Source organism: Eptesicus fuscus, chromosome 22 (genome assembly GCF_027574615.1).
Source record: "Eptesicus fuscus isolate TK198812 chromosome 22, DD_ASM_mEF_20220401, whole genome shotgun sequence".
NCBI lineage: Eukaryota > Metazoa > Chordata > Mammalia > Chiroptera > Vespertilionidae > Eptesicus > Eptesicus fuscus.
In genome coordinates, this window is record NC_072494.1 from 36,084,801 (window position 1) to 36,097,242 (window position 12,442).

Consider the following 12,442-nt stretch of genomic DNA (forward strand, 5'->3'; position numbering starts at 1 on the left):
GGTCTGAACCGATGTCAAACAAGCAACAGGGTGTTTGGTTTCAACCGCCTCTCCGGAGAAGAGGCAAGCTGGCCAGGCTCACAGCCGCGCTGCTCCACCGTGAGCCTTATTTCGAAGCTGGGGACCAGGTGGCTCAGGGAGTCTGTGCCAAAACCGCAAATACCGGCCAAGGGTCCAAGCGTGGCAAGCTCTGTCCTGTGCTCAGAGGCCGAGTCCCCTGAGCGGGATTAGTACGGTTTAAGCCTGGCGGCAGGAGGAGTTGAAAAAGAGCGGGTTACCCCCACAAGTCTGACTATGAGAAAGGGTTGTTTTAACCCTTTGAAGTCAAATGTTGCTTTTAATATTGTCTGAAGACCTTTAGAATCGGTGTCCAAGTCAGTGACATGCCAGGCAGCCTGGTGGCAAGAGCTGGGACGGGGTGGCCTATGGGAGGTGGCAGTGTCACAGGTAAGGCTGAGAGCGTGTGTGACACAAGGTCTGATTAGCAGCGGGTAGGAAGCGCCAGGTCAGGCTGCCACACCCGCGCCACCTAGGCCTCCATCGGCAAGATAAGGAGGAAGTCCAGACTTAAGAGGGCACCCAATGGGACCTTTAGCCAGAAAAACCTCCAGGCAAGGAGGTTAAAGGTACAAGCCAACTGTTAGGGGAGAGCTCGTTCAAGTGTGTACATCATCTTGCCTGCCTTCCCCCACTTACAAATTCATTCCCCTCCGTTCTGCCCCCGATTGTCCACCAGCCAACGCTCCACCAATGACCTCTGAGGTCACAGAACCTGTGTGAGCATCCCGTGGCTACAGCCTCCCTCGCTTCCCAGGCCACTTTCAAACAGAGCCATTCCTAGGAAGAGCCTTGCCTATCCTGGGTTTTCTCTCCCTTTCCCGCAACTCAGCTCACTCTTTCAAAGAAGAGAGAAGACTGAGCAGAAACCGCTCCCAGGCAGGAAGACCAGAAGCCAAGAGCCGGGATGACCCCTGTGCTGGGTCACCTGGCGTTGGCTGCGACCACAGGGAAGGCCTTTGCACCCTTTTAGCGGTTATACCTGTTAGTTGGGGCTTCACAAAATCAGACCAGGAGAGGCATGCAGCCCAGCGGGGACCATTAGGAGCAGGCAGGGTGTAGCTCAGAGGTGCTTCAACAGAGCTTCCGGGAATGTGCGTGTATCCACTCACGCCTTACAGGCATGGCGTGCGATGCAACATCCACCCAAGCCACCGCCCTTCACGTGATTTCCTGCTGAGCAGCCTCTCTCAGCATATCCATTGCAGGACACACCTGGGGGTGTGTGTCCATGTATATATATGAGTATAATTTTGAGGGGCTAACCCTAGACATCATCTTCTTGAATCAACTCTGGGTTCCATAGCTACCCCGAGGCCCCCTTCCAAACATCTCCTGGCCTGCACCGGCTACCCCTTGCCCTGGTTATGGAGCGGGTGGTTAGGCGGGGCTGGGAGCTGGCTTCCTCACTCGGTACTCTCTGAGCTGGCCCTGCACCGTGTCGGAGTAGACGCGGTTCCACTGAAGGCTGATGGCTGTGCTGTTCAGGACTCGGATTTTAACGTCAGTGGGTGCAGCCCTGGGATCTGCAATGTGTTGGGACAGAGAGCAGGTTATGCTGGCAGGCCCCAGGACCCCAAGTTCCCCTCGACTTTTCTCTGCTGCCCATACCCTCTACCCCGCTCTGGACCCTGAGGGCAGGGGCTCTGTCTCCTCCATCCGACTGCACTTGGAGGAGTGGGGAAAGGCTCAGAACAAAAGGGTGGCAGCCCAGGTAGGAGGGCAGGGATTTGCTACCCTCACGTGCCGGGTAGTCTCCGTTTGCCCTCCACTGCATTCTCCGCCCTTCCCCACCCTGCTCCATGTCCCAGGAGGCTGCCCTTCCTGGACCAAGTCAGCTGGGCTCCCTTGTTCTCAGGTTTCCAGATGGGTTTGCCCAATAGGGGGCGCCTACAGGAGATCCTGGGGCAGGAGATGCCCCTTGCCGCCTGTTTGTGGGGCTGACGGCTGACAGCGTTGCATTCTTCTGCCCAAGGCCATGGCTCCCGTGGGTGGCCCTCGATGGCATGGTGACTCACCCACCCGCTGCCCCTTCAAGGCTCAGGGTCAGCCCCTAGCCCTCCAGGTGGTCACCATACTGTGCTGTTTCCCCTCGGGCCCTGTGCTTACATTAGAAATAGTCCGCCTTGAGTGGTATTTGCTTCCTGCCAGGGAACATTACCACCAGAATAAAGGCACCTTATCCATGACCACCTGGAATGGGAGGGCCACTCCCTCCCCCATGACTGATCCCCGCCCCCTTTCTCCATTCTGCTGCAGAAGCAGTTCGGCCTCATCCCCTCTACTCCATCAGAGCAGAGGCCACAGAGCGGACAGGTGCAATGGAGACTATGGGGCGGTCCATGAAGTTCATGACCAGATGCTGCCCATTCCATACTTGCCATCCAGTAGTCTCCTGTCCAGAAGTGTCTGCTACCATGGAGATGAGAAGTGGGATGGACAGAGGGCCTGCTGACCTGTCCCGCCCCGCCCCTTCCCCCCCCCCCCCCCGGCTTATCTCCCAAGTGGGTTCAATCCACAATCACCTCCAGGAAAGTGGAGCACAGGGCCCAACCCTCACTTCTTCCCATCTCACTGTTCAAACATTGCTGGCCCGGCTCCTGACTCCAGCGTTGCCCCTGTGACTCCACTCCTCCCTAAGACTCTCCCCAGCCCCGCTCCCTTCCAGTCACCCCATGATCTCTTCTTAGATCAGACCCAGACCCACTGGGGTACAAATCATCCTGATCTGGGGGGCGGGGGGCGGTGCTCCACTGCCTCTCCTGCCTTGCTCAGCTGTCTATCGGACTGATGTGCTGGGGACAAAGAAGCCACCACCGCCTGGGAAGCCAGGCACCTGCTTCCACATATATGCCCAGAATCTCATTGATTCACCCCGTGCAAGCCCCTAAGGGACTTCTCTTTTTATGCTCAGTTCTGAGGTCCAAGAGCATCCTGGGAATGCTGGCAGGAGGCTGGTCTGGGTGGCTCCAGTCTGAGGCTCTGCAGACCTTCTCCATCCCTGAAGGCTGCCCGGGGGAGCTGGGGGAGGAGTCTGGCCCGTGGCCCTGCTTCCTGGGCGGAGCTAATGGTTCCTCCGGATACACAGTCCTGAAGTCTTTCTTGGTGCAGCGAGGACTGGCAATAGGCAGACCAGAGGGTCTGGGTTCGATTTTCATACCCAGCACTTGCTGTTGTGTAATATGGCCCACATTTTCCTCGCGGGATATGTGTTCACATCCATAACATAGAGTACTGGACCAGGTGATGACGCGGAGTAATTTTAACTGGTGTCCAGATGATACACTTCCACTCCCGACACTAGGGGGCCCATCTGTTGCTAAAAGTTTCCTCTTTCCCGGGAACTAGCTGTCCTCCCAGTTCTGGGAAGTCCCACGACCCACCCCGAGGTTCCTAGTTTGTGAGCGTGGCCCTTATGCAGCCCAGCCAGAAGGGTCCTGGGTGGGGGCCAGGGGGAAGGTACTCACAATCTTCTCCAGAGTAACCGATGACCGTGTCTGGCTCAGGGCCCTTCCCAAAGTCATTCTCGGCCTGCACTCGGATCTCATAGGGCACGTAGACAGGGGTCTGCCCTACCACGTAGCGGGAGCCCCACACGGTGGCGTTGTTCCAGGTCTCTCGAGTCTCTCTCCGCCGCCACTTGACGATGTAGCGCAGGTTGGGGCCAAAGGCGGAGGTGGCATTCATGGGCTGGGCCGGGAGAGACAGAGGGCAGAGGTGGAGGGGCAGGTGGGGGGCCCAGACCCACCCACAGCTCATCTCTTTCTCCCCCAGGCACCCCTCCAGATCTGCCCAACACTGCCCAGCCCCCACCCTCACTGAGTCCTCCAAGAGCTGAGTCCCATGAACCCAGCAGCCCATAGATTTTCTGTGACAAAGGCGTCTCCCAAGACCTCATCACTGTGACTCCCACATGTGCAAGTGCATAGGGAGCAAAAGCCTTATTTTGGACAGGACCCTCTCCTATGGTGGAGCAACAAGAAAAAATATGGATGATAATATAATATTCTCCAAAGTCAGAAAGGCATGAGCTCTGGGTTAGCCACTGCATGCCTCCTGCCCGTGAACTCAGAGTTACAGAGCCGACTTCAGCTCTCCCGAGTGCAGGCAGGTCTGCTCTGTCCTCCCGACAGGTCCCAGCCTTCTCAAAGTGGGCGGAGCTCTGCCCTCTGTTCCCTAAGGGCCTGCCCCCGCAGGCAGTCCCAGAGCACAGGATGGAGCGTGGACCTCGAGCAGACCCTGCACAGCCCCGCGGATGTGCTGGCGTCTGGGATCGGCCAGGCCCCGTTGCTGGGGCTGCTGGGAGACCAGGCCCTCAGCAGGATGGGGATGGTCTGGACGCCCAACACTGTGTGCCCTGTTCCCATGACGCATGGCCACAGCACAGAAGGGCATTTCAGCAGCCAAGTTTGCCTCTCTCAGACTAGGACGTGGTTTGAAAACAAGTCATTCTGATGCCTGGCCGGCGTGGCTCAGTGAGCGCCGACCTATGAACCAGGAGGTCACGGTTCGATTTCTGGTCAGGGCACATGCCCAGGTTGCAAACTCAAGCCCCAGTATGGGGCATGCAGGAGGCAGCCCACCTCTGATTCTCTCTCATCATTGATGTTTCTATCTCTCTCCCTCCCCCTTCCTCTCTGAAATCAATAAAAATATTTTTTTAAAGAAGTCATTTTGAGGTGACACATCCAATTCTGATTTGGAAATGTAGTCAGTGAACCAAAGTGAAGATGGGGTTCTTCAAACCTGGCCTGGAATTCTCTGGTCCTGACTGCGAGAAGGTCTACGCTGACAACGCCAGCCGCCGCCTCTCCTCACGCCCAGCAATCTCGTGAAAGGACCCAGAACACCAATGCGAGCCCAGTGTTTATGCCCAATCGTCCCCAGTCCAACCTCAGCCCCTCCTCCTTCTTCTTTTTTTAACCCTCACCCGAGGATATTTTAAAATGTACATATATTTTATTGATTTTTTTACAGAGAGGAAGGGAGAGGGATAGAGAGTTAGAAACATCGATGAGAGAGAAACATCGATCAGCTGCCTCCTGCACACTCCCTACTGGGGATGTGCCTGCAACCAGGGTACATGTCCTTGACTGGAATTGAACCTGGGACCCTTGAGTCCGCAGGCTGACACTCTATCCACTGAGCCAAACTGAGGGCCCCTGAGGATATTTTTTTCCATTGATTTTTAGAGTGGAAGAGGAAGGGAAAGACAGAGAAATATCAATGTGAGAGAATCACATTGATTGATTGCCTCCTGCACACGCCCTGACCTGGGCCTGGGCTGGGAAGGAGCCTGCAACCGAGGTACGTCCCCTTGGCCGGAATTGAACCCAGGACCCTTCAGTCTGTAGGCCGATGCTCTATCCACTGAGCCAAATGGGCTAGGCCTCAACCCCTCCTTCTTCTGAAGAGAGAAGCCCATTTTATTTTGCTGGTTCTCTATGGTTTTGCCAGACTGCCCCCAGCCACCTCTGCTCCTCTCTCCTGTCTTAAATCTTATCTAGACACGCTCCCGCTTGGTTTCTGGATGCCCAACGCAGACGAGTGGCCACCACACCAGCCAGGCCGTCTGAGCCACCTGGGGCCTTGGGGCGTCAAAGGCATGAAGGGCGAGGGGTCCCAGGTGCATGCTGCTGCCTTCGAGGCTGGGCTGGGGGACACTCACCGTCCATGTGATCTCCATGTTGTTCTTTCTGGTCCCCTCTCCTTTCACGTCGCTGGGATTGGACTCAGGGGCTGGAACCCAAATTGACACGAAGTTCAAGTCCAAGGTGTCCAGAGAGTGGTGAGCACCTCGCTCCCTCCCCCCGCCTGGTCTCTCCTACACTGTTCCTCTGTGTCTCTCTGCACTCCCATCTCATGGGCAACAGAACACGCTCTGCCATGTCTCACGTGTGTGACGTGCCTGCCTAGCTCGTTAACCCCTCTCCATTGCAATGCCTCTCAGACAGACTTGTCATGAGGCTTTTCACACTTCGGATGCCCATAGAGCCAACACGTGGATCATCCCCTTCGTGGATTAGCGGCTAAATATGTTTAATAGCAGGCGGGTTTATCCCAGCATTTGACATTTTGGGGATGTCAACGAGCCAGTGTGATTTCAGAATGCCAAATATTACCCAGGAAAAGAAATCTCATAAAATACCGGGTTACACATTCCTGCTGCAAGTGTTTGCCGCAGCTCTTCCCTTTCAAGCAGACCATCGACGTTATTAATGACATCCTAATATATAAAAATCAAGGGCCATCACGACCGAAACAACCAGACAGACTACCAAACAACAGGCTGCGTGGGGCGACCAGACTGGCAGGGGGGTTAGTGAGGGATGACCAAACGACTGAACAGCAGGCTGTGTGGGGCAACCAGGCCGGCAGGGGAGTTAGTGAGGGATGACCAAATGACTGAACAGCAGGCTGCATGGGGTGACCAGGCTGGCGGGAGGGGGGGGGCAGTTGGGGACAACCAGGCCAGCAGGGGGGGCAGTTGGGGGTGACCAGGCTGGCGGGGGTGGGCTGTTGGGGGTGACCCGGCCGGCAGGCAGAGGCAGTTAGGGGCAATCAGGCAGGCAGACAGGTGAGCAGTTAGGAGCCAGTGGTCCTGGATTGTGAGAAGGATGTCTGACTGCCGGTTTAGGCCTGATCCCCCGAGGGGTCCTGGATTGGAAAGGGTACAGGCTGGGATGAGGGGGATCCCCTCCCCCATGCATGAATTTCATGCACTGAGCCTCTAGTTAGTAATAATAAAAATGACAGTTAACATGAGTGCTCGCATTTCACATGGAATCCTCACAGCAGCCCCTCTGGCACCGTGCTGATATTACAGATGAGGGACCAAGCCTTGGAGACGTTAAGAAACTTGCCCAAATCCGCACGGCTGGGGGCTGGGGGCACCCAGTGGGAGCTCAGGGCGCCTGTCCCAGCGCCGTGGGTGAGCCCTCGGGTACTCACGGGCCCCGCTGGTTCTGTAGCGCTCGGACGGGAGGCTGGGGTGGCTGCTGCCGACCTCGTTGACAGCAATGACCCGGAACTGGTAGTTGACGTACGGGGACAGCTGCAGGACGGCCGAGTTGACGCTGCCTGGGAACTTGGAATGGTCGTGCCAGACCCCCGGCTGGAACTGGTCCTCTTCGAACTGGACCACATAGTCTGAGGGCAAGGGAGACAGTCAGCTGCTTCAGGGGCTGAGTCCGCTGCCTTCTTCCGGAAAGCATCCCCCACGGTTTTCATTCTCTCCATAACCTCCCTCGGTAGAGAGAGGCACAGGGAGGATTCCTATCAAGACACTGAAAGGGAGACATGGCTTCCGTGGGGTCTGCAAACAGCCCAGGGCACGGGCCAAGTGAGGCGGACGGGGACCGACACCAGGGCCAGGCCTCCGAGCTCCCAGCTGCCCCCACCCTCTTCTCTGGCCCGCAGCACAGGGCCCTGGCTGACCTGTGATGGGGCTGTTGTTATCGTCCCCTGGGATCCAGGTCAGCCTCACACTCCTCTCGGCCAGGTCGGTGAGCTCCAGGTCCCGGGGTCTGTCCGGCCGTCCTGGCAGCAGAGGGAGAAGACACCGCGCAGGACTCCCGAGTTAGAGCCGGCCCGTCCTCGTGCTGGCCCCACCCCCGGCCACACCCATGGACAGGTCCCTGGAGGGCGGAGGCCACCACAGCAGGGCCCACCCCCAGCCTGCCCTGGAGGGTCAGCACAGGGACCACCCCCTTCCCTCAGGGGGTCAAGGGAGAACCAAGAGGAGACTCCAGTTCCACCTCCCTCTCCGAGAGTATCCAAGGATGCAGGGCACAGAGAGAGGCGGACCGGCCAGCCCATCCCTGCAGGTATCTTGGAGTGCAAGCACTTGGCAATGCTTTTCACTAGACGCGTGTTCACGTTTAAGAAAGCCAGCGAGGAAGGAAGTGTGGCCATTGTCTCGTTTTCTCAGGATTATCATTTTCTACTCTGTACGCCACGGCTCTGAGGGGCAGGAGCCGGAGGGTGTGTGGGTGCTGAGCGAGGCAGACAGGCTCAGGGGATGGGAGGGAGGAAGGGGACCAGGCCAGGGAGGAGATGGGGACGTGGTCAAGAAGTTCCAGGGACGGACGGGACAGGAGCCCAGCAGGCTTCCTACCAGCGGGAAGGCAGCACCGTTTGGGGGCTCCAGTCTCACTGGGCTGCCTTAGTGGGGGTGAGTGCTATCCAGGGTCGGGGATAAAGCCATGCCACCACGGACTGGTGGGGTAGCATAATTTCCCCCTCTATGGCTCCTCAAACCAGCCATTTCCACATGTTGGCTGATCGCTGGAAGAATCTGGAAGGTGAGCCCCCATTCGTGTGTGCAGACTGTTTGTGGGGTACATAGTGCTGGACATGGAGAGGCTGCAGGAAACGTGGGCCCACAGATGGTTCGAAGCAAGTGGGCCACAGGCATGTCCGAGGCCAAAGAAGAGAACAGGCCTCCCGCATGGGCATGGTGAGAGGTCAGAGGTCAGGGACGCAGCAGAAAAGGCAGCCAAGGATGTCTAAGCTCAACCTGCACCTGGAGCAGGAAGCCAGGGCTGTGATGCTCGGGGAGGGAGCGGATTGGACAGGGCGTGGGGGTGACGCATCGCCCACACAGCACCTCCTGGGCAGTGCTTTTCTCTGAGACCCCACCCTCCCCGGCCTAGCGAGGGCTTGGCGAGGGTCCCGATTAGTATGAATTACCTTTGGGGAGGGCAGCCAAACGGTTAGTTGGAGTGGTCTGATCAGCTGCAAAGGTAAGACGGTTAACCCGGTTAGCTGGTTATCTGCGGTTAGAGGTGTTCCAAAAGGGTGGGAACAGGCAGCCGAGGCTGGGAGAGCTGCCCCTGCAACCTGTTTCCCCACGGCTTCCCCCTCCTTCCACAGAGCCCTCACTCCTAGAGGCTCCTGGGCCCCATCTCCCTCCTGTCCCAGGGCCACCATCACCCTGGGCCCCATCGCCCTCCTGTCCCAGGGCCACCATCACCCTCCTGTCCCAGGGCCACCATCACCCTGGGCCCCATCTCCCTCCTGTCCCAGGGCCACCATCACCCTCCTGTCCCAGGGCCACCATCACCCTGGGCCCCATCTCCCTCCTGTCCCAAAGCCACCATCACCCTGGGCCCCATCTCCCTCCTGTCCCATCACCCAGGGCCCCATCGCCCTCCTGTCCCAGGGCCACCATCACCCAGGGCCCCATCTCCCTCCTGTCCCAAAGCCACCATCACCCTGGGCCCCATCTCCCTCCTGTCCCAAAACCACCATCACCCTGGGCCCCATCTCCCTCCTGTCCCAAAGCCACCATCACCCTGGGCCCCATCTCCCTCCTGTCCCAAAGCCACCATCACCCTCCTGTCCCAGGGCCACCATCACCCTGGGCCCCATCTCCCTCCTGTCCCAGGGCCACCATCACCCTCCTGTCCCAGGGCCACCATCACCCTGGGCCCCATCTCCCTCCTGTCCCAGGGCCACCATCGCCCCTCCTGTCCCTGGGCCCCATCGCCCTCCTGTCCCAGGGCCACCATCACCCTGGGCCCCATCTCCCTCCTGTCCCAGGGCCACCATCACCCTGGGCCCCATCGCCCTCCTGTCCCAGGGCCACCATCACCCTGGGCCCCATCTCCCTCCTGTCCCAGGGCCACCATCACTCGAGCCCCATCTCCTGGGCCCGTGTGCCTCCACTGGGGAAGGGACCAGAGGGCACTAAGAGAAAGGGCAGCGGGGCCCAGAAGAGGACAGAGGTGATGAGGGACAACGGGCACTTTGCCTCCCTGACGGGACCGGCCCCCTCCCCAGGTTTGGGATGGCTTCGTATGTCCAGCGCGGCCTGGACGAGGTGGGGTCACCCCGCTGAGTGCACGGCGCCCTGTGAAACCCCATGGGGAAGCGGGGAGGGAGGAAGGCCAGCAGAGGTGTTGGAAGGACAAACACAAAGTTCAGTCTTGCTTCAATGATGGATCGTTTTAATGAACTTAGTGGTTTAGAGTTAGCTGTAAAGTTGGTGAGAATGACCCCCACAGGAACCCCTGTCCACCTTCCCGCTCTCATTCGGGTGAGAACACGGGGAGTTAATAGCTCTACTTAGGAGGCAAGTCATCGAACACAGCTTCTCTCGAAAGGAGCAGCCCCTAACCCGTAGGTCAAAGGGCAGGAGACTGCCACAGCTGGCGGGCTCGCGGACCACAGAACTGTGCCGGCCCCCGGCCTCTGCAGCTGCAGGAAGGGCGAGGAGGTCAGTGCCACGGGCAGCGGCAGTTACCTAGCACGGTGAGGTAGGCCTTGGCCCGGTCTTGGTCCAGCTCCGTGCTGGCGACGCACGTGTAGCTGCCCTGGTCCCGCTCGGCCACACCGAAGATGGTCAGGGAGTCGTCCTCCTTCTTCATCCTGCAAAGGCACCGAGGGTTGGGAGGAGGGCGAGTCGGGGAAATGGGAGAGACAAGGGGAGTGCCAGGCACCGCCTGCTGCTTTCTCCCTGGATGGGGGGCGAGTCAGAGGGGGAGGGGAGCCCCAGGCTGGGCTGGGCAGCCACAGCCCCTCCTGGGGGACATGAGCCCCATCGCGATGCCCGGGAGAGACAGGGTGCTCACCAGCACTTACGGTGCTCAATAAAGGGGAGAAGGAACACGGGAGAGGCCCACGTGGCCCTGAGCTATGCTCAGTCCTCAAACGACACCTGCTCTCTGTGCCTTCCTGTGCTGCGCTCCCTCCCAACTTAGACCCACCCCCAAAAGGCAGTTGGAGACCCCTCCCCTCCCCATTCTCCAGCTCTGTCTCCAGCCCAGACTGGTCTCTGCACCCGGGCTTAGCCGGGTGCCAGGCTCCTCTGAACTGTCTCCCATAGAGGGCGGGCACCAAAGAGCAGGCAGGCGTGAGCAGCAAGTGAGTGCCAGGATGTGCCTGCCCTCGGGGGCGGGGGCACCCCCACAAAAAACCAGGTGGTCCTTGAAAACAGCTGTTGCCTAAGGCAACCTCAGGGCCCTGAGGTGAAAGAAGGTGCAGCAAAGGGCCCTGCGGAGGGAGGCTCGGACCTTGACTGCACAACAGAGACACCGCGGGCAGGTGTAGACACTGCTGGTGCCAGCCCTCCCCCACACCCATTAAATCCGAATTTGGTACCAGGAAGGGGGCAGGCTTGGGGCTAGGAAAAGCATCCCAGTGGTCCTCGTGGGCTCGGGCCAACCCTGCCCTCTGCTGGAGAACAGGGGCGCTGCGGGCAGGGCGGATGTTGGGGGGAGTGGGGGGCTCCTGGCTGTGATGCAGAAGAGGAGGAGGGGAGGAGTCACAATAAAGGAAGGAGGAAAAGAGAAGGAGCGAGGGGAGAAAAGTGAAGAGAGAAAGGAGTTGAAAGAGAGGAGAAGGAAAGGGAAGCGGGGAGCTGATGGGAGAGAGGGAGAGGGTGCAGGGTGGGGGTCTCCCCTGAGGCCATCCTGCCCAACTCGGCAGCTCCTCGGGGACAGGCGGGATACAGGCTCCCTACCCCTGGGTTCTGCAGGGCCCCAGAAGGGAAAGGAAAGGGCCCCGGACCAGCACCAGGAAGGGGCTAGGGCGGAGCGGAGACCTGTTCCCGATGTAGAGCGGCTGGTCGTCCTTCAGCCAGGAGACCGTGAGCTTCAGGGAGGGGTCGTGCTTGACCCGACACTCCAGCTGCACGGTGGTGCCCCGTTTGACAGCCTGGTCCTCAGGCATCCGGAAGATCCGGGTGGGGTCTGCGGAGAAACCCAGGTGCTCGGCGCTGACACGCTCTCTGCCCCGCATCCCAGCACGGACCCAGTGTGACATGCACGACCTCAAGGTTAGACCGGTCAAGGGAGGTGGCAGAAACAGTCTCCCATTGCATGAACGGGGGAAGCCTGGTGTGGGTGATCCCCCAATAGTAAACCACCCCAAATCCTCTCTGTCTGGCTCGGGAAGATCTGATGCAATTCCTGGGGTGGCGGTGGAAGCCAGGTGGGTAGGCTTTCCTTCCTAATGCCATGGGGACCAGGCGAACAGGACTCCGTATCCCAGCACCCAGGCCAGCCCCACTGGGAGTGTCCCGCTAGGGATCAAGCATTAGGCGTGTGCATTTCCAAAGTGCAAAACACGTGGCTAACCTGGAGAGGACAGCTTCCTTCCCCAGCTCCACCCCCGCCCCCCACCCTCCACCTACCAACCCCCTTCTTTACCTTTGACCTCCAGGCGGACCTGGTTTTCGGCTTTGCCCAGGATGTTGGTGGCGACACAGGTGTAGATGCCTTGGTCCTCTTTGCGGATCATCTTGATCTCCAGGCTGCCGTTCTCGTAGACGTGGTAGTTGCCACCATCCAGGTTGCTCCCTTGCCCATTCTTAAACCTCACAACACAGCAGCAGAACACACCACACACTGAGAAAGGACTGGCCCCGGGGCGCCGGGCCAAC

At 59.2% G+C, this 12,442-nt stretch overlaps 1 protein-coding gene across 7 annotated transcripts in view; it reads right to left on the reverse strand.

Moving 5' to 3' along the window:
* NFASC (neurofascin) overlaps positions 1 to 12,442 on the reverse strand; it is a 75,121-nt gene that overhangs the window by 30,269 nt on the left and 32,410 nt on the right. For 2 of the 7 annotated variants that reach the window (XM_054711471.1, XM_054711469.1), the window contains exons 12-20: positions 12,210 to 12,376; positions 11,603 to 11,750; positions 10,304 to 10,428; positions 8,749 to 8,793; positions 7,495 to 7,596; positions 7,009 to 7,206; positions 5,726 to 5,796; positions 3,525 to 3,747; positions 1,468 to 1,583 (exon numbers count right to left, since the gene is read on the reverse strand). In XM_054711471.1, the coding sequence (XP_054567446.1) occupies positions 1,468 to 1,583; positions 3,525 to 3,747; positions 5,726 to 5,796; positions 7,009 to 7,206; positions 7,495 to 7,596; positions 8,749 to 8,793; positions 10,304 to 10,428; positions 11,603 to 11,750; positions 12,210 to 12,376 (1,195 nt within the window). Of the gene's footprint in view, positions 1 to 1,467; positions 1,584 to 3,524; positions 3,748 to 5,725; positions 5,797 to 7,008; positions 7,207 to 7,494; positions 7,597 to 8,748; positions 8,794 to 10,001; positions 10,429 to 11,602; positions 11,751 to 12,209; positions 12,377 to 12,442 lie in introns of those variants that run through there. The other 5 variants (XM_054711472.1, XM_054711473.1, XM_054711470.1 and 2 more) reach the window with 4 other exon arrangements.